Source organism: Phocoena phocoena, chromosome 2 (assembly GCF_963924675.1).
Source record: "Phocoena phocoena chromosome 2, mPhoPho1.1, whole genome shotgun sequence".
NCBI classification, from domain to species: Eukaryota; Metazoa; Chordata; class Mammalia; order Artiodactyla; family Phocoenidae; genus Phocoena; species Phocoena phocoena.
This window is the reverse complement of record NC_089220.1, coordinates 163,399,533-163,423,464: the sequence shown is the minus strand read 5'-3', so window position 1 is coordinate 163,423,464 and position 23,932 is coordinate 163,399,533. Positions and strand designations below refer to the sequence as shown.

General features: G+C 39.0%; 1 protein-coding gene across 3 annotated transcripts in view; it reads left to right on the top strand.

Annotated features, from left to right (window-relative positions):
• NEBL (nebulette) overlaps window positions 1-23,932 on the top strand; it is a 339,842-nt gene that overhangs the window by 307,505 nt on the left and 8,405 nt on the right. Inside the window, exons 23-26 of one of the 3 annotated variants that reach the window (XM_065872789.1) lie at window positions 291-395; window positions 1,368-1,539; window positions 2,666-2,758; window positions 3,995-4,144. In XM_065872789.1, the coding sequence (XP_065728861.1) occupies window positions 291-395; window positions 1,368-1,539; window positions 2,666-2,758; window positions 3,995-4,144 (520 nt within the window). The remainder of the gene's footprint in view (window positions 1-290; window positions 396-1,367; window positions 1,540-2,665; window positions 2,759-3,994; window positions 4,145-23,932) is intronic. The other 2 variants (XM_065872790.1, XM_065872791.1) reach the window with 2 other exon arrangements.

Below are 23,932 nucleotides of genomic sequence, written 5' to 3'. Positions count from 1 at the left end.
AACCACTTTTACTGACACATTGTTAGTGGATGTTGGTCACTCACACGTTTGTTTTCAGTTGGTAGAGAGATTTAGGTCATCTTGGCTGCAGCCTTTAAAGGAGACCATCGAGAGTAAAATTTTAGATTGTTATTCTAGAACGAAATGTAATTCACCAAACAAGTTACCTGGGAAGTAATTCACGATACGTTGTATATGTTTCACTCACTTGGGAAGCTTGAAAAAGTTATGTAATTTTTTTCAATTATAATTGTCGTATTTTTAAGTATGTTCTACTATTTACTTTGCAGGTAAAATATACCCAGGACCAGAGACAGATGAAAGGTAGACCAAGTCTGATTTTAGATACACCTGGTCTCAGACATGTCAAAGAAGCTCAAAATCATATTTCAATGGTAGGGTCCAACCAGGTCCTCCATCTGTGACTAAAACATACTAAGGAATGGCACCACCCAAGGCACTGATGGCGTTGTTCACCATTAATCTGGATAACTAACAAAGCATGGAAAGGCCGATGGGCCCGTCCTTTGGGGGGAGCTTTCTAGTCACACTGAAATGTAATGAAAATATTTAGTCTAATAAAATAATTTTTCTCAGTGACTTTTTGGGTGTGTTTTTTATTTCTAACGTGACTACTGTAAATGTACTTTATGAAAGATATTTGGTTGGACTTCTCTTCAGTTCATTTTAGGGTTGAGTTTGGTGTGTTTACATGTTTAAAGAATATAAAAATATGTATTTTTAAAGAACAGCTTCATGAGATGTACTTTATATACCATAAAGTTCACCCATTTAAAGTATACAATTCAATGGTTTCTAGTATAATTTACAGAGTTGAACAACCATCACCCTAATCCAATTTCAGAACATAAAAAACATGTTTTGAAATATATATATGTTTCTGTAATTATATACAAAAATATATATATATAATTGTAACTCTCAATCTAATTTTAAATAATATGGTTTTCTTGAATAATTGTGTAGAAATACCTTATCATTTTATTGCATACTAAAGTTTAAGAGATAAGATATTAATTTATACCTAAGTGAGTTCGTTTTAGGAAGTAACCAGGATTTTAAAAATATATCTTTTCAACACTTCTTACTGATATACAGGTTTGTATATTAAAAGAGCTGCTAACCGTAATGATGAAAAACATTGTGAAAATGTCAGCTTGATTTCTGATGCTAGGAAACTGAAGTTTCAGACATTATTTTTGGAATAATTGGAAAAGATACATCTATGTAGAAAATAATCTAGATGCAGCTGGTACAGTGACAACTGTCGTTATATCAAAATTTTGTGAGTTGTGTAACAATCAGGAAATTTCAGTTTGAGTTAATATGGTTTTTCCCTTTTTCAGGTGAAATATCATGAAGATTTTGAGAAGACAAAGGGAAGGGGCTTTACTCCTGTTGTGGATGACCCCGTGACAGAGCGAGTGAGGAAGAACACCCAGGTTGTCAGCGATGCCGCCTATAAAGGTGTCCATCCTCACATCGTGGAGATGGACAGGAGACCTGGAATCATCGTTGGTAAGCTGACGGGCCTGCTTGGCAAGTCTGCACAGTCAAAAAGATCGTGCTTGCCCTGGCTTTAAAATTCGCTTCCTTATTCATCGGACTCCTCCTCAAATGCTTGAGGTGGTGCCCAGGTGAAAGTGGACCACAGGTAATATTGTTTGCACCATGTTGGATGGGATTCGTGGCCTTTGCCAGGTATCATTGCAAATCCATTCTGTTGTTGGACGTCCTCTGTCTTTAATAACCTTCTGGTCTTAAGAGTGTTCCTACTTGTTATGCAAAGAAGCCCAGATATCAGACATGGGTGATAATGAAGGATGAGCAATTTTTTTGTTTCGCTTTAGCTTATGTACTGTATAATTGTACTGCAGACATTGCATGAGTGACATAACAGCAGTAATCCCATTTACGTCCTTTTACCGCAAGTAGACATGCCAGAGAGATTCTGATGATTTCCACAATATGAATAGCTTATATATTTTTTAATATTATCTCTGAACTGGGAGAATCGAGAGCTGTCTGAAAGTCTCACAAATCAGAGAGGAAGGAACCTCTCGTCCTGCTGTTCCTTCTTGTCAGCCTGGGAAAAATCTTAGGAACATAGTGTTGAATGGTGACAGAGCAAGGCTTATACTAAAATCTAAGGCAGGGCTAGAAAGGAAAGTTACTAATTTTTCAATTTGTTCAACATTTGTTTCTGTTGTAGGGGGAGAAGTTTCTGATTTTTATTTTGTTTTCTTAGACAAAAACCTTTTAGTTACTTCTTATGAGTTACTCACATGTCCTTAATCAGGAGTTTTAACCCAACATTTTACCTGTTTCAGTGTGTGGAGAGCACGAGTGGTGAGGGTTCAGGGATGCAGGGAGTTGTCTGGCGTGCACGTGTGTTGGGTGATGATTCACAGGCTCCCCATGGAAGGTCAATGAACCAGGCAACTTAAATTTGATCACAAAGTTTTCTTAGCAAATCCAGTGAGTGTGAATATCCCTTTGTTCTCTGAAGTAGGCTGTACGGTGGGTTTGCCTATTACATGCTTGCTTTTTGCATATGCCCCTTTTCAGACTTTTGCTTAACTCTCTTGGGTGCTGACTTTTTTTTATTCATTCTTGATTTGTTGATTTCTTCCTTTGGTAAAAGACCTCAAAGTTTGGCGCACAGATCCTGGCTCCATCTTCGACATTGATCCCCTGGAAGACAATATTCAGTCTAGAAGTCTACATATGCTCTCTGGTACTGCTTACATTTCGAGTTCCTCCCCATTTACGTGGTTTTGTCTTCAAAGTGAAGCTACTGTGAGCTGTGGAGGTTCATTGTGCCGTTTGTGTAGTGTAAATTTTTAAGTTTGGGATTTGAAAAACTGAACAAGTTGCTGTGCTATTTAATATACCATTAATCATTTATGAAAACAGAACTTGCCAAAGGGCTTTTTAATATATCCTAGATTAGTTTGTTCTAGATTTATTTGAAAGGTGTCTAGAGCTTACTTACATTTCCTTTTTATTAGTGAATATGATTTTAGAGGTTTTCTGGGCTTTCAAATGCAGCCATTTGGACTGCACTAAACTGCTAAGACATAAAGGAGATTTGTTTCATGAAAAACACAACATTTTAAAGGTATGGTTCTTTAATTTAAAGACTTCTTTAACTTAAAGAATTCTATGTAAAACAGTGGGGTGATTTTCTATATAGTATCATAAATGTCTTAAAATAGTATCCTTAAAATTTATCTCTGGGTCTTTAGAAAATGCAAAATCTGTAGTTTACCTAGGAAGTCTATTTGACTTTTAACTTAGACTGCATGTTTACAATTAAAAGCAAAACCCAAATGGTTTGGATGTTTGGGTATAGTGATAGCATGGGTTGACCTTTCAGACTTTCAGACCACATTTAGCAAACCGAAGATTTGACAGTTATGCAGGTATTTTAAAAATATAAATAGATATATCATTTAGGTCTTGCTCTGCCCCCTGATTTCTAACTCCACGTTTAATTGCTGACATTAACAAAATTGAAAGCCCAAGGCAAAGTAGCGATTCTAATATTTGTATAGTTAATTTGATCCACATAATCAGCCAAATTGTATTTAATTTTCCAAAAATAAAGGCAACAAATGCTGTATCCTTGGTGATATTTGAAAAGAATTATTTATAACCAAACCTTTTGTTTGATAGAAGTTTACTAGTTTGCCAGTGTTTTCTTAGTTCTTGTCAATTTCCCATCCCTCATCTCTCCTTTAAAATTTAGACAAAAAATGAGTATAAATGATCATTAAGTCATTTATATAGTTGATGCAATGTGTGCTGAAGTTTGGGAACAGGTGACTAGAATTTCTAATACCTGAGCTTTTGGATTGTAATTTAATAAGGGATTATTTTTCTTCCTTGTTAAATTTTTAAGTAATTTTTTTGTTTCCTTTGTTCTTCAAGTCACTTAATCACAAGTATGAATATTTTCCCTCCAATATAGAAAAGGCGAATCATTATAGGAGACAACGGTCTCGATCTCATTCGAGCAGTACTTTTGGTACAGGTCTGGGAGATGACAAATCAGAAATATCCGAGATTTACCCTAGCTTTTCGTGCTGCAGTGAGGTAACAAGACCGTCTGATGAAGGAGGTATCAGACGTTAACCACTCTAAGAAATTTTTTTTAATGTGCCACAAGCGTGTCTTTAACAAATTTGTCACTTTTGCGCAAGCGTTTGGCCTGGGTGTATCTGAACGTTTTAAATTATGTTTAGAAAGTTGAGTCTTCTTTTAACTACTAATTTGCATTTTTGCATGTTTGTTTTTCCTGTCTTACTTCACTGTTTTTGCTACAAATGGATCTTTAATGACAACAGCGTCTTGGGATCTGCTACATGAGTTTGTTTCACAGGAGTTGTATGTGATGGATATACACAGCCAGAGTGGAAACTTGAGTTCTACGGAGTTTGTATCTGATTTCCATTAAGGAAAATCAATCTTACGGTTATATTTGAGTGGCTAAGAGGTTGCTATGAATTTGTGTGTTTGAATATTGATATATAGCTGCAGACAGAGTTAGATCTTGCCAAAAAGAAATGGGGTATGTACTTGGGATATGAGATTTTTTTCAATGGAAAATACCGTTGATTGTTAATAATCTTCTCTGTATTTTATATAAGCATACTTTTCCTCTACCTTCTCCTGTTTTCTGCATCCAAGCTGGTGGGTTAGGTCTAGAAACTGGTAGTTGAAATTGTTTTGGATGTTAACTACTCCTTCTGATAAAGCTGTTGTTAAAGGTTGAGACTGAGGTATAGCTGCGGTTTAGTGACATGGGGAGGGAGAGAGTAGTGAGCACAGAAGAACAAAAGGAAAACGGAATTTCCTTTTCAGCTGAAGTCCATAGGGCTGAAATCCCTGAGGCAGGAGATTTTGAAGTTGAGCAGTTTAACATCTTGGGGGAAAACGTAATGGGACTGAGGACCTGATGAAACTATGAAATGTCTTGTAATTGAGTAATTGTTTTTTGCATTCATAGGAAAGCACCTATGAGAATAAAATCAGTTATAGTCAAAACGTCTTAAATTATACATTCAGACTGGCCCTACCTTGGTAGAAAAGTCTTTCTTTTCTTAAATTTCAGATTTGTTGAGGTATAATTGACATATAAAATTGTAAGATATTTAAAGTGTACATCGTGGTGGTTTGATATATGTGTACGTTGTGAAAAGATGTCCCCCCACCTAGTTAATTAACGCATCCATTACCTCACGGATTTATCTTTTTTCTTCTTTTTTTTCTTTTTTTTTTGGCAAGAACACTTGAGTTCTACTCTGTCAGCAAATTTCATCTATACAATACAGTGTTATCAACTATAGTCACTGTGTTATTCTTTAGATCCTTGGACCTTATTCACTGTATAGCCGAAAATTTGTACCCTTTTACCAATCTCTCCCTACCTCCCGCACCCCCCAACCTCTGGCAACTACTACAGACACGTGTCCGCTTATCTAACAAAGGATTCAGTAACTTTTTTTTTTTGGACTTAGGGTTGTTGATTTCTCCCTTCAGTGGCTCTAGAGGTACAGAATAATGTTGATGCCTGATGAGATAAATAAAACCCAAAGCAAATACGAGAACAAATTTCGATCAACCTTATTTAACTTTACTCAGTTCAGTGTACTGGAGCTGATGTCTCTCGCAAATGCGACGCACCTTAGTGTTTGCTTCGTCAGGGACCCTTTTACTTCACGTCTGTACACACAAACAAGGCATTCATTCATTTATTCACCAAATGTTTGAGTGCTCTTTGTACACCAGCCAAGAGCTCGGATCTGGCAATGCATACAGCATTGAGCAGCAGAGATATGCATCTGCTCTAAGGCGCTTGGAGTCTGGGGCGGGGGACCCTGACATTGAGCAGATACTTACCCAAGTAATATATAATTATGGACTGAGTAAGTGCTCTGAGGGGAGGCCATGGGGGCCACAAAGCGGGGGGGCGACTCCATCTGGCTTCAATGTCAAGGAAGCCTTCCCCAGGGAAGGAAGATTTGAGCTGAGATGTGAATGCTAAATGGAAGTTAACTAGGCCAAGGGGGCTTTGGGAAAATAATGTTTCTCCTTGAGAGAACAGAGCACAGAAGTGGTGCGTCAGAGTCATTCAAATGGAGGCATCGAGCAGGCAGTCAGAGTCCACAGGAGGAAGCTGCACTGCAGTTAAATGCAGAAGTCATCACCTGTGTCCGTGATCAGGTCTTGGATTAATCTATGCAGAGAAGGAGAATTTGAGACCCCTCTGGCAGGTTCCCCAGCTCCTTCCACGCCAGGTTCGCGCGTCTCCAATTCCACTGGCTCCTCTAAGGCTGCATTCTAAAAACCTACTGCTGTTGGTTTATCTGCCCCTTCTCCTCTCAAGCCGCTACTCCTTTTCTTCCTAAGTATTTCTAGCAAGAGGACCCTACGCTATGCCAAACTGCATAAGAAAAGTCTCCATTAAAAGAAAGTACACATAAATATTCTTGCACTTATACAAGAATTTGGGGAAGAGTAACGCATGGTTAAGAGGGAATGATTATATTTTTTGAAGTGGAGGAATTTCAGACTCCATGAAGGTGGTAGGGGGAGATTTTTTGACAGGAAGGAGTGTCTCAGTAGCTTAAATAATGCCTTGTAAGAAAAGCTGACTCCTCGGAGGCATTTATAACCTGTCATTTCTCAGTTACCTGTTAACAAGGCCTGTGTTCGGTGACATTTCCAATTTTGGAAACTAGATATTGAGGTATGAAGCAAAAGTAAAGATGCACCAATAAGTTTTATAACATTAACACGAGTGGTGGCGTACCCACAGGGTATCTGAGTTAATTCAAAAAGATTTTAGAATACCTGGGAATATGCTCCGAATTCTATTCATCTTAAGTCAAGCACATCACATTCTACTGATCGGTACTTTATGTCTGTCTGTATTCAAATGATCAGTGACGCATCTAACCTAGTAAGTCCAAAACCACCTTCCCACCTTCCCCACAACATCTGCTGCTTTTCCAGGCTTCCCAGCTTGCTAAGTAGCACCTGCAGCTTTCCAGATACGGACTTCAGACTCTTAGGAATCATCCTCCACACTTGTCTTTTACTCCCATCCACATCCAAACCATTAGCAAATCTTGTCAGCTCTCCCGGGAAAAAGATATCCAGAATCTGACCCCTTGTGCCCACCTCTGCCCTCGCCGCTTGTTTTCAGCTACTGCCCTCTCTCCCTCGGGTCATCACAGAAGCTTCCAGACTAGTTTTCTGCTTCTGCTCTTGCCACCCTGAGCCACCAACCCTCTGCCCTGGTCTGTTCTCCACGTGGCAACCAGAGCATCTCTTTGAAACACAAGTTAGATCATGTCATTCTTTTGCTACCATTTCATTCGGAGTATATCCCAAATCCTTACCGTTACCCTACAGGGCCTGCACCTGATACGAGCCCTGCCTGCCGCGCTGAACCATTTGCTTCCTTTTTCGGTAGACTCGTCCACTCCCGCCATCCTGGTCTCCCTGCTTTACTCACATCTTCCAAGGAAGCACCCACCCCGGGCCTTCACATCTGCTGTTCCCCCTGCTTGGAACACTCGCCCTCCTGCCACACCCAAGGCATGTGCTTGCCTGGATCCGTTTTGCTTCATGTTTCTGCTCAGATGTCGCTTCATCAGAGAGACCCTCTCTGACTACCAGAGAGAAGACAGCACCCCTTCCCCTTCTGTCTGGCTTCTCTTCCTTCATAGCACTTGACACCTGAAATATGTATTTGTTTGTTTGTCTGCTTGTCTGCCTCTGCCTCACTGGGCTAGACGCCCCACAACGGCTGGGATGTTGACTATTTTGTATACTACTCTATCTCCAGCTCTTGGAGTAAGCACTCAGCAAATATTTGGTGAATGAATGAAGTGGTCAAAGTAGTATTTTTTTCCACTCATGCCACTTCACTTTTTAAACCAATTGAAATATAATTGACATACAACATTGTATTATTGTAATACATTGTAATAATTGTAGGTGTACAAAAGTTAATATCTTAAAAATTAGAACTTAATATACAAATACATGTGAGTTTTTTTAAAAATTAAAATTCTATTGTGGAAGCCTTTCAAGAAAATTCTTCCATTTTTGTTTTGATGATGTTTTGATATGTTTCAATGACATTAAAGCATAGCTGAACAAAAAACCCCTAAAGTGGAAACATTCCCAGGGTATTTTCTTTTCTGGTCGGGAGGCAAAGAAGTAGTATCCATGATGTCTTGGTTGCTTTGAAATTTGGGGTCCCCTTTGAAATGTGTATTACACTGGGCCCTGATAATGAGGTGCTGAGTGACTCCATAGAAGGAGGAAACTTTTATGGCGATGACAGCTGTTTGATGAAAACCTTTACTGTCCTTAGTTAATCATATGCATTTATTTAAATACTATTCTAGAAATTGGAAAGAATTTTAGAACAATACTTGTTAGTGGTAAGATGAAGAAAAACAGGTAATGTTCGTATTGAGAGATGCCATCTTTTTTCTTACAATTTTTTTAAATCTCATTAATAGCTTTTCAATATGATTTTTAAAAATGTATTTACTTTATTTATTTATTTTTGGCTGCATTGGGTCTTCTTTGCTGCGTGCGGGCTTTCTCTAGTTGCGGCGAGCAGGGGCCACTCTTTGTTGTGGTGCATGGGCGTCTCATTGCGGTGGCTTCTCTTGTTGCGGAGCACGGGCTCTAGGTGCGTGGGTTCAGTAGTTGTGGCTCTCAGACTCTAGAGCGCAGGCTCAGCAGTTGTGGCGCACGGGCTTCATTGCTTCGCGGCATGTGGGATCTTCCTGGACCAGGGCTCGAACCCATGTCGCCTGCATTGGCAGGCGGATTCTTAACCACTGTGCCACCAGGGGAGCCCTTTTTTCCAGATTTTATTGATTTCTTTAAATTTAGATTGGAATTTTATATGATAAAATGTGTTATGTCCTAGAAAGGTGTCCTTTAATGTTGGGCTGTCTTCCCGCCTTTGAGATGACGTGTGTGGCAGCGCGGTCCCGTGGTGGACAGGACACTGTGTGGGGGCAAGAGACCATCCTGCTCTCCGACTGCTTGGTCTGGGTTCTCAGGCGGTCACCTAACCTTATCGAGCTCGGATTCCACATCTGTAACAAGAAGGATGTAGAACAAGTAGCTTTTCTATTCTAAGATACTTTACATTTCCTAAGCTAAGTGCCATAAATTAAATAAACTCCTTTTTCTTTCTCTTCTTTCTATGTATGAGAATGTGTTTATGTCCTGAAGGTGACCTGTTCTACTTTTTGAATTAAATGGCTGGGCAGTTATGAGAGTCATAGTTTCAGGGTCCTTTTTTCTGAGTTACAGGAAATGTAGCTTGTTAGGACAAAGGGTTAAACAATCAGCTCATTTCCTTGAGGCAGAAGTACAGAGTTTTCATCATTCACATTTGGTTTTCATGAGCATTAACATAAAAGCCTTCTCCTTTACATTTTTATCATTGTTTTAGTTATGCATTTCTCATGATGTTTTCCCATCTTGCTTTGATTGCTGAATATTTTCATTGTCTTACGTGATTATTTTGGGCTTTCTTTAGTTTTGGGTCTACTATCTGAGGTATTACATTACCAAAGGGTTTGCATTTTCCATATCTACTGTGTTACTTCGATTCAATAAAGGAGGCTTTTATTTCAATTTCATCTAATTTTGTTTTGATTCTTGCATAGTATTATTTGAAATTACCTTTATTGACTTTTGGTATTAGATTAGGTTAACTTATTTTCACTTGACACACAGTTCCTTGAGTGGAAACAATCCTGATGGTTTCTGCTTATTTCACTGTGAGGTTTTCTTTGATCTCTGTGTTTGTCTTTAGGTCTCTTACCAGTAACATGTATTTGCCTTCTGGTACTGCTTTGTATTCCTTTGGTTTTCCTTAATTCACAGTGTTTTGTATCACTGGTATTCTCATGTGTTTGCCATCTCACCCAATATTTACCCTTCTCAGTTTGAACTTGGGTTCAGTTTTGCTTCAGGTATTTTATGTGTTTCTGTTTTCCTCTGGAGCGTAAAGTGGCTGGGGGTGTGATGGGGAGGAAAACCAGATGCACTTTTCAAAGCAGACATTGTCAGTGTTCCAACCTTGTGAACTTTTCCATTTTGCTGTGAAAGAATCTTATTGGTATGACCTAGTCCTGCCTTAACTGGTGGAAAACAAGTTTCTGAGTTCTAGCCAGCCCCAGCTGTGCTGTGCTTATAGCACCCCATCCCATGTAATATGTCCTCAAAAGAGGTTAGATTGCAAGAGATGCTTCAGTACATCCTGGAACTCTCAGTTGTTGTCCATAGGCATGACAAGAGGGCAGTGCACCAATTAGGTAGCCAGTAGCCCTGGTAAACACCCATAACTCCATCTGTTTATTCACCAAACATTTATCCATTATTTCCCATATGTGTGAGATGCTGGAAGCAACAACAACAAAAAATATACTTATTGTTTTCAGAGAACTTGCATTCTAGTGGGTGAACCAGATACATAAATCCATTGTGCTCAGGAAGGCATTATGATAGAGTAATATAAAGAGTTAGAATTAGCCAGGCAGAGAAATGGGAAAGAAGTGTTTTAGGAAGAGAGGTAGCATATGAGAGAGAACACAGCACATTGGAAACCTGGTGTGTTTTGGCATATCTTGAGCCCCTGCACCACCAGGGAAGCCTGGGAAGTAAGTATTGAAAGAGGTGTTGGAAAGTAGGTGAGGTACAGGTTTGGTGAAAGAGAAAGAAAGTTGCCTCTTCCAAGAGTGGAAAGAAAATAGAAAATACCTAACAGTAAAAATAAGGAAAGAGCATTTTAAACCCCCAGCCTTTAGCAACTGCCATTCTATTCTTTGCTCTATGAGTTTGACTGTTTTAGGTACCTCATATAAGTAGAATCATGCAGTATTTGCCCTTCTATTTGCTTAGTATAATGTCCTGTAGGTTCATCCATGTTGTTGCAAATGGCACGATTTCCTTCTTTTTTAAGGCTGGATAATAATCCATTGTGTGTGTATACCACATTTTCTTTTTCCATTCACCTGCCAGTAGTCATTTGGGTTGCATGCACGTCTGGCTGCAGTGAACAAGGGACTACAGATGTCTCTTAGAGATCAGCGAAATGCAGATCTCTTCAAGATCAAATGAGATATCACCTCATCTGTTAGGATGGCTATTACCAAAACCAAAAAAAGATAAGAGTTGGTGACGAAGTGGAGAAATTGGAACTCTCACGCACTGTTGGTGGGGATGTAGAACGGTGCAGCCACTATGGAAAACAGTATGGAGGTTCTCCAAAATGTTCCAGATATGTTCCAGCAATCCTACTTCTGAGTAGGATTCATAACTCTTTTTTACTACCTGACATTTCATTATGTATTAATTAGTTTGTGTAGTGTCTATGTTTCCCCCAGAATGTCAACTCTGTTAGAACAGACTCCTTCGGCATGCTTGGTTCTCTATTCTATATCTAGCACCTAGAACAGTACTTGTATTAGACACTCAGTAAATATTGTTAAATATATAAACATATTCAAATTAAATCTGATCTGAAATATAAAGAAACAGCTTTGTTGCATGTGTTAACTCACTAAAACTTGGCATCAGTCTTTAATTTATTAGTGTCTAATTAAAGTTACTTTGACCTGAGAGTAACAGTGCAATAATAATCCTTACTATAACTTTTTAAAAAACAGTCATGGTGGATTATCACCAGAATGTAACATTGTGACCTGTGTTTATTACAAAACCTGAGTCAGCTAATTACCTTTCATAACCAAGAAATCAGTAAATTATTCCTACGTTAACACTTCCGTTCTCATATAAATACTTCTATCTCAGTGTTTTGTTTGTTTATTGAGGACATCTGTCCTCAGTAGGGACTCAATAGAGTGGAAGTGCCCATCAGAATTCTGAAATTCATACCTTTCATGGCTTCTGTCTCAGTGTACTCTAGTTTATTGTTCAATCGTGAACTCCATGGAGATAGAGAATAGAATGTGCCATGTGGCTTTCCTTCCAGAGCCTGGCACAGGACTGCGGGTGCTCAGTCAAGAGTAAAAGCAAGCCATCGCTCTCCTAGGCTCTGCGAAGACCGCTAGGATCTGCCTTAAGCTCCTAAGGGCAATAGCTGTCATTAAAAGCCGAATTTGCGATGAAACTGGGAACAGAAACGTTAAACGCAGGCACAATAATAAACTACTAATATATTTTGAAAGGGATGGATTGTATCCAACCAGCACTGTTTCCAAATCTCTTTTAATATGACAGGTGTCCATAAAGTCATCATCCTTTGCCCAGTATTCACATTAATTTTTCTGTTGATTCTCCTTTGCCATTGAAAATCTATGTCTTATGATTTATAGACGCCATTCTGTCCCAAGTTCATGTTATTGGCTTTCAGTGATTTTCAATTTTAAAATTAGATAACCAGAACAACCTACAAGAAAATACACTCCAAATTTTAAACTCTTTGCCATCATTTGAAATAAACTATCCAGTAATTCTATATTCGCCACTAATTCCATTTTCTGATTACTGATTGACAACCCCCAATCCCTTGAAAAAGATCCAACTCCTTCCCAGCCTGACTTCTGTAAATAAAATACATTCAGTACGAGAATCCCAGTTGTATTATTTCCCTTCTATATTTGACTGTTATTTCCGATCGAAGTTTGAGACGTTTGCTAGCATCTGTCAAAAAAGTGATGGTTTAGTATCTTCATCTAAGTTTAGGAAGATTTAAGGAGTTGATGATTGAAATACAAAATTTCTGTGATTAAAACTAATCTATAGGAAAACAAATGATTCCTTTATAATATGAAATCCAGTTAGTAGAATATGACAATTATATTTAGCCATCTAGGCAGTACATCTAGCCTAGAAAAAAAGCACACAATGTAAATTGTTAGAAACTTTTAGTTAGTTCTGTTACTCCCCCAAGAAAAAGGTTCAGGACTGACTGAATTTGAAGTCCTTAGAGAAGCTCATATTCCTAGTATCAATAGACTTGGAATGAAAGAAACGTCATAAGTTTCCTTTTCTGAGTGTGAAGTTGGGGAAAGGATCAAATACTAATGAATAGCACTTGTTCCAAGATGCACATGTGTCTTTCATTGATTTGCCAAAATTAAATCAAAGGGTTCCATATGTGTCTGAAGGAGAACCATCTGACACTTAAAGTAGCAAACAATAAAACTTTAAAAATATATTTCCTGTGAAGCTGAGCTGATTGGGAAAAAGAGAAGGGAAGGATATAAATGTGGCTATAGCATATGTGTCAAATGAGTAAACTTTGGAAGAGCTTTATAAATCGTAAGTGGCGTACATGTAAAGGAGCGAATAGGTATTCTTGGATTTTTATTTCTTATTTTGTTTATTATTTATTATTAGGTACTGTTAAACATTGGCAATGAAAATGGAAATGGTAGTTTTTGTTTTTTATGGATCAAAATTGGTGTCCAAGTTGGATACTAGACTGAGTGTACGTATATTTACATTTCTGTCTTACACATTAAACAGTCAAGTCTTAATGTTATCTTTGTAGTCACGAATTTCCCTGTTCTCCCCCAACTTCCTATTTCATCTAGGTGCCCACATCCTCCCGCCCCAAGCCCCAGGCTAGCAGGTCATGAGGGTTGGATCCTGACTTTACAGGAACTACTTAAGATGTCCACGGGCTGATACAGCTGGGCGATGTATCGAGTTTCTGCCTTTCCTTTGCTCATTAGCTCCTGTTGCCTGGGCTCGTTGTCACTGCTGTTTCTCTTGTGACCAGACTTCCTATTTCTTATTGTCTGATCTCCCTCCCCCCAAATCTTCCTGATCTGTCCATGCTGCATTTCTCAGACATTCTGGTTCTTGATCTTTATCTTATGCCATATACCTGGCCCATGTGTACCGAACTTATTGTTTACTAGTCTCTCTGTCAAGCTCTTTCCTAGACCCTGTTTCAACGTCCTTACACTTGTGTGCCTTTGATCACAATGACCCCGTTGCTCACCTCCCTACCTGACTGTGACTCTTCATACCTGCCTATTTCACCAGTCCCTGCCACTCACCTTGAACTTAGAGCTTGGGCTCTGGGAAAGCCAGACAATCCTTTAACACTCATTTCCCCACATTTCCCTATCTTCAAATCATGTCAGGAACACATTGAGTCAGTTTCATAAATGTTCATTGGTTGAAGAAAATATACCTGCTCATTCACAAACGTAATCAATACTGAGACATGTCTAGATGCGATACTTAGTGTGGGTTATCGCTAGGGGAGTCTAATGTAAAACTATTCAAGAACTCCTTGTGGATTGATGGTATTCCTTAAGGGTCAGTATCTGAATTGATTAGTGCGAGAATAAACTTAATGCATAGTCCAGTTTTAAGTCTTTGAGAATATATTATGTATATCGATCCAACAAGTATTTACGGAGTTACCTCTTCAATAGTGTAATGAGATTTTCTTTCACTGTACTTGAATGATGATGAATCTTGCTGTACAAGATTGATTTACACAATATCAGCAGTAGTGGTCACTGGGGAAAATTGGGATTTGCTATGAGCTGACTTTTCAGTCATGGCATAATTTGTGTGTAAAAGCTAGTCTCGGTGGTATGGCTTACCTAAATGGAAACAGCGTCCCCATCTACCTGCTATCCTATTGCTTTCATCTTATCAGAGAACTGCCCCAAATTATATAGTTCTTGTCAGGAAACCACATACATATCCACACTGTACATTACTTTATTTTCTTTTTTGACTTGTTTTTTTTTGCGGTACGCGGGCCTCTCACTGCTGTGGCCTCTCCCGTTGCAGAGCACAGGCTCCGGACGCGCAGGCTCAGCGGCCATGGCTCACGGGCCCAGCCGCTCCACGGCATGTGGGATCTTCCTGGGCCGGGGCACGAACCCGCGTCCCCTGCATCGGCAGGCGGACTCTCAACCACTGCGCCACCAGGGAAGCCCTTCCGACTTGTTTTGAGGGATCGTGTACGTCTGCCTGTAGACACAGATACATGCCATATGGATTTTGTGCCATGAGAATATTACTAAAGACTCTCTAATCTGGGGCAGAAATTATTTCCTTTTCCATCAGTGACAGACCTGCTCGTATTTACGGTTGGGTTACGGTTACAAGTTGGGGAGTTTATTCTGGCTTTGATAGCTAAAAATTAGAAATAAATCTGAGAAAAAAACTACACAAGTTGAAATTCAAATCTAAATGTAGGAGTAAATTGGCTAGATTATTCTGAAGCAAAGTAGCAGGCATTCTTCAATCCAAAGTGCTCTATTTCTATTCAAACCACATTACGTCTTAGCTCGGTTCTGTCAGAGAACATCCACAGACTTACGTTTTCTAGAGAAAAAACAGCTTTGAAATCAAAACGTACTGCTTTTCTGGGCTTTCGAGAGTAATTAAGTGTAACTGGAAGATAATTTAAAATATAACTAACTTTGTGTCTTTTTCAACATTTAGGAATTGCAGAGTCCCAAAACAATATTTTAGAAGTTCTTGCTTGAGACAACTAAGCCAAATATATAAATGAAATGGTGAAATGTAATGTATGTATGCATGGTTCTAAAAAGTACATAACCTATATATGTTTCCTTTTGCGGTTAACAGGTAATTAGGAATCTTTAAATAGCCAACTTATATTTGATTGAAGCAACATTATAAGTCTATCATTTAAGTTTAGGGAAGAAAATAGTTAAATAGTTTCCTGGACTTAATTGTATTTTCGCTAGATTCTTGGAATGTCTGTGGGAGTAGAGCTTGTCACTATGCTGCTGATGACTCAAGAGAGTGACATTTTTCAGGCAGTTTCTACAGAATGACCTTGAAAATTGTTCGGTGGTGTCATGATGGGGGTCTTTGCTGCTCAGGGGGAAAGTGGTTGATTCATACTAGGAGACGTGATTTGAACATAGACCTGAAATTATTCATGCAGGATGAGGTGACTGAATGACAAGCGCCCTAGGTAACGTAGGATAGTATTGGCAATGGGAAGAAGAAGCAAAGGTTAAACACGTGTGCGGACACACACACACACTCCAGAGACTTATCAGATGCCAAAATGACCCTTGGAAGAAATCTAAAAGCCGTTGCTTCAGAAGTGATGCTACTGTCTGTGATTTGAGCTTGCTTTTCCAAAAGTGAATGAATTGTTCTCACTATAATTCCTTCCAGGGATGTCCTGGCACACCTCATCAACCACAGACACAGAAACTTTTTGTGGGGTTTGTACCCCCGAGTTTACCACAGAAAAGTCAGTGACAACTAGAGTTGCCCCTGTGAGCATAAGAAGCCTGCTTTGCATATCTCCCCATTAAACCTCTTTCTTTCTTCTTTCCCTCCCTCTAACTCCTTTCTGCCCCACTGGCAGGAGTGCATGGTTGATGCTGACTCTTCCGACTTCAGGTCGGGTCCTCCCCACTCCTAGAAGCTCCTCTCCAGACCATAGCGCTCTTCCACATTTCTGGATCCACAATGCTTGTTTGTAAATTAACCTCATGCTGTCTTGTCATTTCTTCCATGATCATTTTGCTGTGCTACAGCCCAGAGTTTGGTTTCTGGAGTCAGGCTGTTGGCATTTAAATACTAGCTCCTCATAGCTCTGATATTTTTGACCAAGTTATGAATCTTGCTAACCTTCAGACTCTCTGTCTGTGAAATGGGCATTTACCATCTGTCAAAGGGCGACAATTCCACCAGCTCACACATGTGACACTCTAGGCACAGGGCCCTGCACGGCATAAGGAGAGGGACTGACCGTGCCAATTTGCCCGAGACTAAGGAGGTTCCTGGGAAGCAGAACCTTCAGTGTGAAACCCGAGAAAGTTCCAAGCAAACTGAGTTAGTCCTCCTAGCTGTAAGCATTTCATTTATATTATTCAAGTTTTATCGTATTCATATTTTGTATTCCTTGGGAATCCTATGTTACATCTTTCCCCCGTTAAGGTTCACAGAAGCGCATACCTAGGTGCTTAAACATCTTCATGTGTACTGCATTTTCTTAAAGGAGGTTTGCAGTACTTTATAGTAATAAAATTCATAAAAGACTGGAAAACTAAAACAAAGATGACATGGGAGTCTAGAAGGAGAAATTGTTAGGAATGTAGTATTGGCTTGAGAGATAATTTTTGATTTTGCAAAGATATTTTTTTAAATGTATCCCAAATGCCTAGAACACTGCAAATAATAAAAGAGGTTAACGATTACCTCCAGGAAAACATCACACACAAAAGAAAATATAATCACAGATTGCTACTATTAAATCAAGTGATCAAGCAATCCCTAAGTGCGGTGTAGCTGCAGGGCTGTCTCACCACACTTCATAAACCCAGCTGGTAAGAAAACAAAGAAACCTTTATACCCACGACACAGCAGGCAGCATGGGCTTCATGTGGCCACAGTTCCCCTTGCCCCTCCACCCCCTGAGTTCCAAGGAAGAACGTGGCCGGTGGGTCATGGGAGCAAGTGCAGGTAGATGCTGAGCACACAGTGGATCTTTGTCGCAGCTGAGAAGTACTAAGCTTAGGAAACTCGGAATCGTGTACGGGGACCGCTAGCAAACCTGCCCAACAGGGAGACACTATCTGTGTCAACCTGGTTAGGAAGCAAGTCTTCTCTGGGGAGGAAAGGGAGACTTTATTATTGCAAAGATGGTTCTTGGCTGCCCAGTCTCCCTTTCCTCTCAGATGGTGACCTGGAAGTGGGGACTTTATTAGTCCCCCCACCCCCACCGCCCCGTTGCTGGTGCCACGTGGCTCTTGCCTCACCAGGAGTGTCAAATGTTAGCCCCCCCCCCCCCCATCCTGCCCAGTTATCCTGTGGTGAGCTTCCTCGTGGCTCAGCTTTCTTCCCACAATCCCCGGTTGCTTCTTGAGCCCTGGGTTAAATATTTTCCTCCACAAGTAGAAAAAAGTCATGGTGTGTGTGTGTGCTTTAGCCTGTTCAGCTGCTATAACAGAATACCATAGACTGGGTGGATTAGAAACAACACATATTTATTTCGCACAGTCCTGGAGGCTGGAAGGCAGAGATGAGGGTGCTAGCATGGTCGGGTCTGCTGAGGGCCCTCTTCTTGGTTGCAGACTGCTGTCTTCTCCTTGTGTCCTCACATGATGGAAGGAGAGCTAGGTAACTCTCTGGCCTCTTCTCATAAGGACACTTATCCCATTCATGAGGGCTCCACCCTCATGACCTAATCACCCAAAGGCCCCACCTCCAAAGACCATCACATTGTGGTGGGGGCGGTTAGGATTTCAACATATGAATTTGTGAGGATACAGACATTTAGTCCATTGCAGGGGGAGAGAGGGAGTTTGGGAGTAGCATAAATAGGGTCACATGTGCCTCTAAATTTGTGTCAGGTGGAGAAGAAGGACACCAACAGTAGCTTAGTTGTTCTTCATCGTGGCTGCCCATTTGAATCACTTGGAAGATTTAAAAAATAAAACGCCAGTGTCCACTCCCTCCCACTCCCACCCCAGAAACTCTGATTTAATCTGGGGGACCTGGACATAGCATGGTTTTAAAACATCCCAGGTGAATTTAATATGCAGCCAGGGTTGAAACTCACTGCACGTACCTGAATCCTCCTCTCTCCTCCTTTCCTTCCCACAGTTCATGGCCCACACTGGAGCTGAAAATGTAAAATATGATATAGTAATGATTGCTTTTATTTTCACATATGGCTTCCAAAGTTTGAGCAATGTTGTAAATCACAGTGATGACTATGCCTGTCTCTAAAACTTGGTGGTTTTAACTCAGTGGTAGATGGTTTCACTTTTATGTTAAAGTCTGTTTATTCATAGTTTATTATGTAGCAAGGCTGTTTCTCAGGCAGTTGTCTATTCACAGCTTATCGTTAAAACCAACAACTAAAACCTAGAGGCAGTCTGGCTTGTTTCCGTTTACTGCAGGGACGGAAAAGCATTTTCTATAGTGCTAGGAATTCTCTCAGATTAAAAAATAGCATCTTGTTGCTGGATTAGGCATAATTGTTGTGGATTTAGTACCCACTGTAGCTTGTGGAGAGAATCAGAGGCCACGAGGACTTGAGGCCCTGGCATGGAACTCTTGATGGCATGTGCAAAAGCCATTTGAGCAAAAAGGTTCACATCATGGGCCTATTTTATTACCAGTTAGCTCAACCACCTTGTTCATGGCCTACATGAGATCTAGTTAGGATCTAGCTCATTATTTAATATTTACTTCAAAACTAACAGCATCTTCATACTTTCTTTTTTATGTTTTTGTCTTCGTTCAGTTTAGCAATTTTCCTGTGATTGCCTAAATAGAGATTTTTCTGTCCTAGAAAAAAAAAAACCTTATTAAGTTCTTTGACATGCATTAGCTGATAAAACCATAGTCAAGTGTTAGAAAATATTTCTAAATATTTTAGAATTTCTAAATAGCTAAAATATTTCTGATTTCATTGTATCTTGTGTTCTTCATTGGAAAATTCCCGAGGGCTGATTTTCTCCTTATTCTAGATTTTTAAAAAAGTAAGCCTATGAGAAAAACCCCAAAATTATTTTCTGTGTTCATTCTGTGTCTATAGTTAGCTAATTGCTATAGACTTAATGCTTGTGTTCCCCCGCCCAAATTCATGTGTTGAAATCCTAACCCCCAATATGATGGTACTAGGAGATGTAGCATTTGGTAGGTGATTAGGTCATGAGGGTGGAGTCCTCATGAATGGGATTTAGTGCCATTATGAAAGAGACCCCACAGAGCTCCCTCACCGTCTGCCATGTAAGGACGCAGCAAAAAGATGGCCTTCTGTGAGTCAGGAAGCAGATTCTCACCAGACACCGAATCTGCTGAAGCTTTACTCTTGGACTTCCCAGTCTCCAGAACTGTGAGAAATAAATGTTAGTTGTTTAAGCCCCACAGTCTGTGGTATTTTTTTATGCCCACCCCGGATGACCTAAGACATCAGTAAAGCACCATTTTTATTTTTATGTTCTGCATTTGGAGTTTGGCCATATACTATTACTCTGTGGTCATTGTGAGGCTGTCAAAGCTTCCACTCCTTCTGTGATGACCTGAGACTTTTATTGTGGTGTCACTGTGCAGAGATGATTGTTCTGGTGCCTTCCTGCTTAATCTCCCAGCCTCTGTATTTGTAGTCTATAAAGTGGGAATGACACTTGTATTAGAGAGTTATTCTGTTAATTAAGGGGCAATACATAAAGCACCAGGCACACGGAGGACACTTCCATAATTCTCTTTCTCTTCTCCCATCTACTCTGGGTACCTTCCCCAGAGTGGACATTTTTGGGGGTGCTTTTTCTACTTTTAATTTGGGTGAATTTCTGTGGTTCATTTACTCCAGTCTTTGTATGTTTACATGTATTTCCTTATTTTTCCAGTTTCAGATTTCTGAAGGCTCCTAAAAATTTTTCTTCCTCCAGTTTTACCTTCTGTTTTATGACCTTCCTGTCTACTTACTTCTTTCTTTATCTTGATTTTACCTCCTTCAATCATAAGAATAAGCCTTCATTAGAAAATATTAGTGTTGGCTGTTTATGTAAGAATTTTTTGTGCACTACAAGAGAGATTTCAGTTTTATAAAGACTGTAGGACATTTCAAATAGAGCCTGAAACCCTCAGAGCTTTAGTCATCTTCCAGACCTCTGGTCAATAAATCTTACCAATGTGAAATGAAAGTTGAGTCACACTTTTGTGTTTTGTTGTTGCCTTAGTATAATGAAAGCTACTGTTTTGTGGCTTTTATGCTATTGAAATAGAAACTGCTCAACCTCAAGACTCTTGGGTCGGAAGACCATCATACCTCTACCACCATCTGTACTAATGCCCATGGGTTAAGACTCCGTGCTTCCACAGCAAGGGATGCGGGTTCAATTCCCTGGTCAGGGGGAACTAAGATACCGTACACCGCTCTGTGCGGCCAAAAGAAAAAAAAAATGCTCATGCTGTCTGACCACTAGTTTAATAAGGAGGGCACTGTGTGTTTTTCTCTTTCATAAGAAGTACTTGTTTGTTGCAAAATTAGCCTAACATCTTGCTTTTGCAAAACCCATTGAATTCCATATTTTTGTGGACAATGTCTCATACTCACGTGGAATAGCTATCTTTTACACAAATCCATAATAAACCCAATTTCCAAAGCCATTACCTGAAATTTTCTTTTGCTTGTTTCACCTATGTTTCATAAAAAACATTCATGTAGCACAACAGTGAAAAAGCAATGTCTGTGCCTCTTTTTAAATAGGGATTTGCTTTTAGTAAGTTGATTCCTCTGAGCTCTCAGTTATATTTTTCATAGTCCTAATAGGAGCTTCCTAAAATATCTTCTATTGTACCAGGTATAAGGTAGATAACAAGTTTGATAACCCCAAAGAGACTTGCGTTAAATAATGTAAACAGAGAGGGAGATGGAAATAATCAAGGCATGAGGAGAGACCGTAAGGACAAGGTTTCTCATTCTAAACTCTCCTGCTCGCTCCAGCCCACACGTGTTTAGGATAAATACCTTCTTCTCCTTCTGTATTTGACAGTAGCTACAGACTCCTTTTGAAGGTCGGATTTGAACAATTGAGTAGGCATGAATTTTCATTTTTAAAAGCCAAAGTTAGAGAACACTTTTCTTTTTTAAAAAATTTTTATTGGAGTATAGTTGATTTACAATGTTGCGTTAGTTTCAGGTACACAACAAAGTGAATCAGTTATACATATACATATATCCATTCTTTTTTAGATTCTTTTCCCATATAGGTTATTACAGAATATTGACTAGAGTTCCCTCTGCTATACAGTAGGTCCTTATTAGTTATCTATTTATATATAGTAGTGTGTATATGTCAATCCCAATCTCCCAATTTATCGCCCCCCCCATTTCCCCTTTGGTACCATAAGTTTGTTTTCTACATCTGTGATCCTATTTCTGTTTTGTAAATAAGTTCATTTGTACCATTTTTTTAGATTCCACATATAAGTGATATCATATGATATTTGTCTTTCTCTGTCTGACTGACTTGACTTAGTATGGTAATCTCTAGGTCCACCCATGTTGCTGCAAATGGCATTATTTCCTTTTTTATGGCTGAGTAATATTCCATTGTATATATGTACCACATCTTCTTTATCCATTCATTGGTTGATGAGCATTTAGGTTGCTTCCGTGTCTTGGCTATTGTAAACAGTGCTGCAATGAACGTTGGGGTGCATGCGTCTTTTTGAATTATGGTTCTGTATCTAGAGAGCACTGTTAAACGACATTCTTGAGTTGTCAGTACTGATGGGTGCTAAACTGGGATTATCATGCACGACCTGTGTAAACATAAGCGCATTACAGCTGATGAGATAGCATATTTAAGAGTCTTTTCATCATTATCCTTTCCTGATCATTTTTCTCCCCAAAACATTTTAAGATGGTTGTGCATGATTCTATACATCAAAATTTAAAGGTCATAGTTAAGTAGTGTAACAAAGGATTAAGTGTTTACTTCTTTATTTTTATTAATTGTCAAGGGTTACTTATTTCATCTTAAGTATTTACAAATAGATCAAAATAATAATGAAGAAATGTCTTCTTTAAGTGGATAAAACCCAGTACAAGACTGCTGGCCTGGGGATGCAGTTGGAGTCATTGACTAATAATGTATTTAAGGAAATGCCCCAAGTATCCTGAGCCATTTCCTTAATTGGGCAAAGGACAGATGTCCAAGGCCATCACTGCTCTGGGAGGGCAGTTAGTTCTGTCACTCCTCTTACGCCTGCATGCTTTGAGCATAGTGGGCAGTGATTATTGTTAACATCCACGCAAGCTTACTAAGTGACAGGAAAGGTAGTAAGCTCTGTGCATCCATGAAGTCTCTTAAATGCTTGCCGATAGTCAAGGGAGTAAATAAATGAATGGTCATTGCTTCCAGCTTCCAACACAAGAAAGAGCTCTTTTACTCAGCTAGTTAAGTAGGTCTAGATATTTATGGGAATTCCCGTATTTTTTCTTCATGACTGAATTATGACAACATCCTTGACATCTAGTGATGTTAATATTCAAATTGAGTTGATAATGTTAAAAAGTGCTGTTTTCTGACATATTTGATGTTTAATCACTTTATAATATACTACAATCCAAGTAAAGATCTTTCTCGAAAAAGACATTAAATAAACACAGTTGTAACAACATTGTAATATGAATTAATTCAAGAACTATTTTAAAAATCCCCATTTAACCTAATATCATTATTATCTGGAGAACAGATTAATGATTTGTAATTTTCTGATGATTAAACTTCTTTAAAGTTTGGTGTTCTCATATATCATTAGAATGAGTGTGCCACTTATAAAATATTAATTATTCATAATACCCAAGAATTACATCTGCTTTATTCTTTTATTATAACTGTCCTGAGTAAATCAACCCATGATAATTACTTTATATACTCAACCTGATTGAACAAAGATGGCAACCTATTGTGGGTTTTTATAGCACATATATCATAGAAGTTTTACTAGTGCATCATATAATTATTCAAACCACAACGAAGGGCATGCCTACTAAAATACCTTCATTTATAGCCCATGATTCTGGTTACTAATACTTAAACACACACTACTGATTTTGTGGGGTTTTATCTAGCTTCTGTATTGGTTTCTCTAGAATTCAGTTTTCTTCAAAACAGGAACTATGTCTTTTGAATGTCATTAATTAGTGGTGAGAACAGCACAAGCTAAGTGAATACTCTCTTTTTTTATGTATTATAGAAGGATAATGTTTACGAAATTCTTTAAGTGGTTTCGTTCCTCAGGCTTTCATAACACTATCCAGCTAACTTATAGCCAAAAATAAAATGGATAATTCATAATATTCTAAGTAAAATGTTCTTTTAAGGCTTAACAAACATTTGTTGCTAAACCT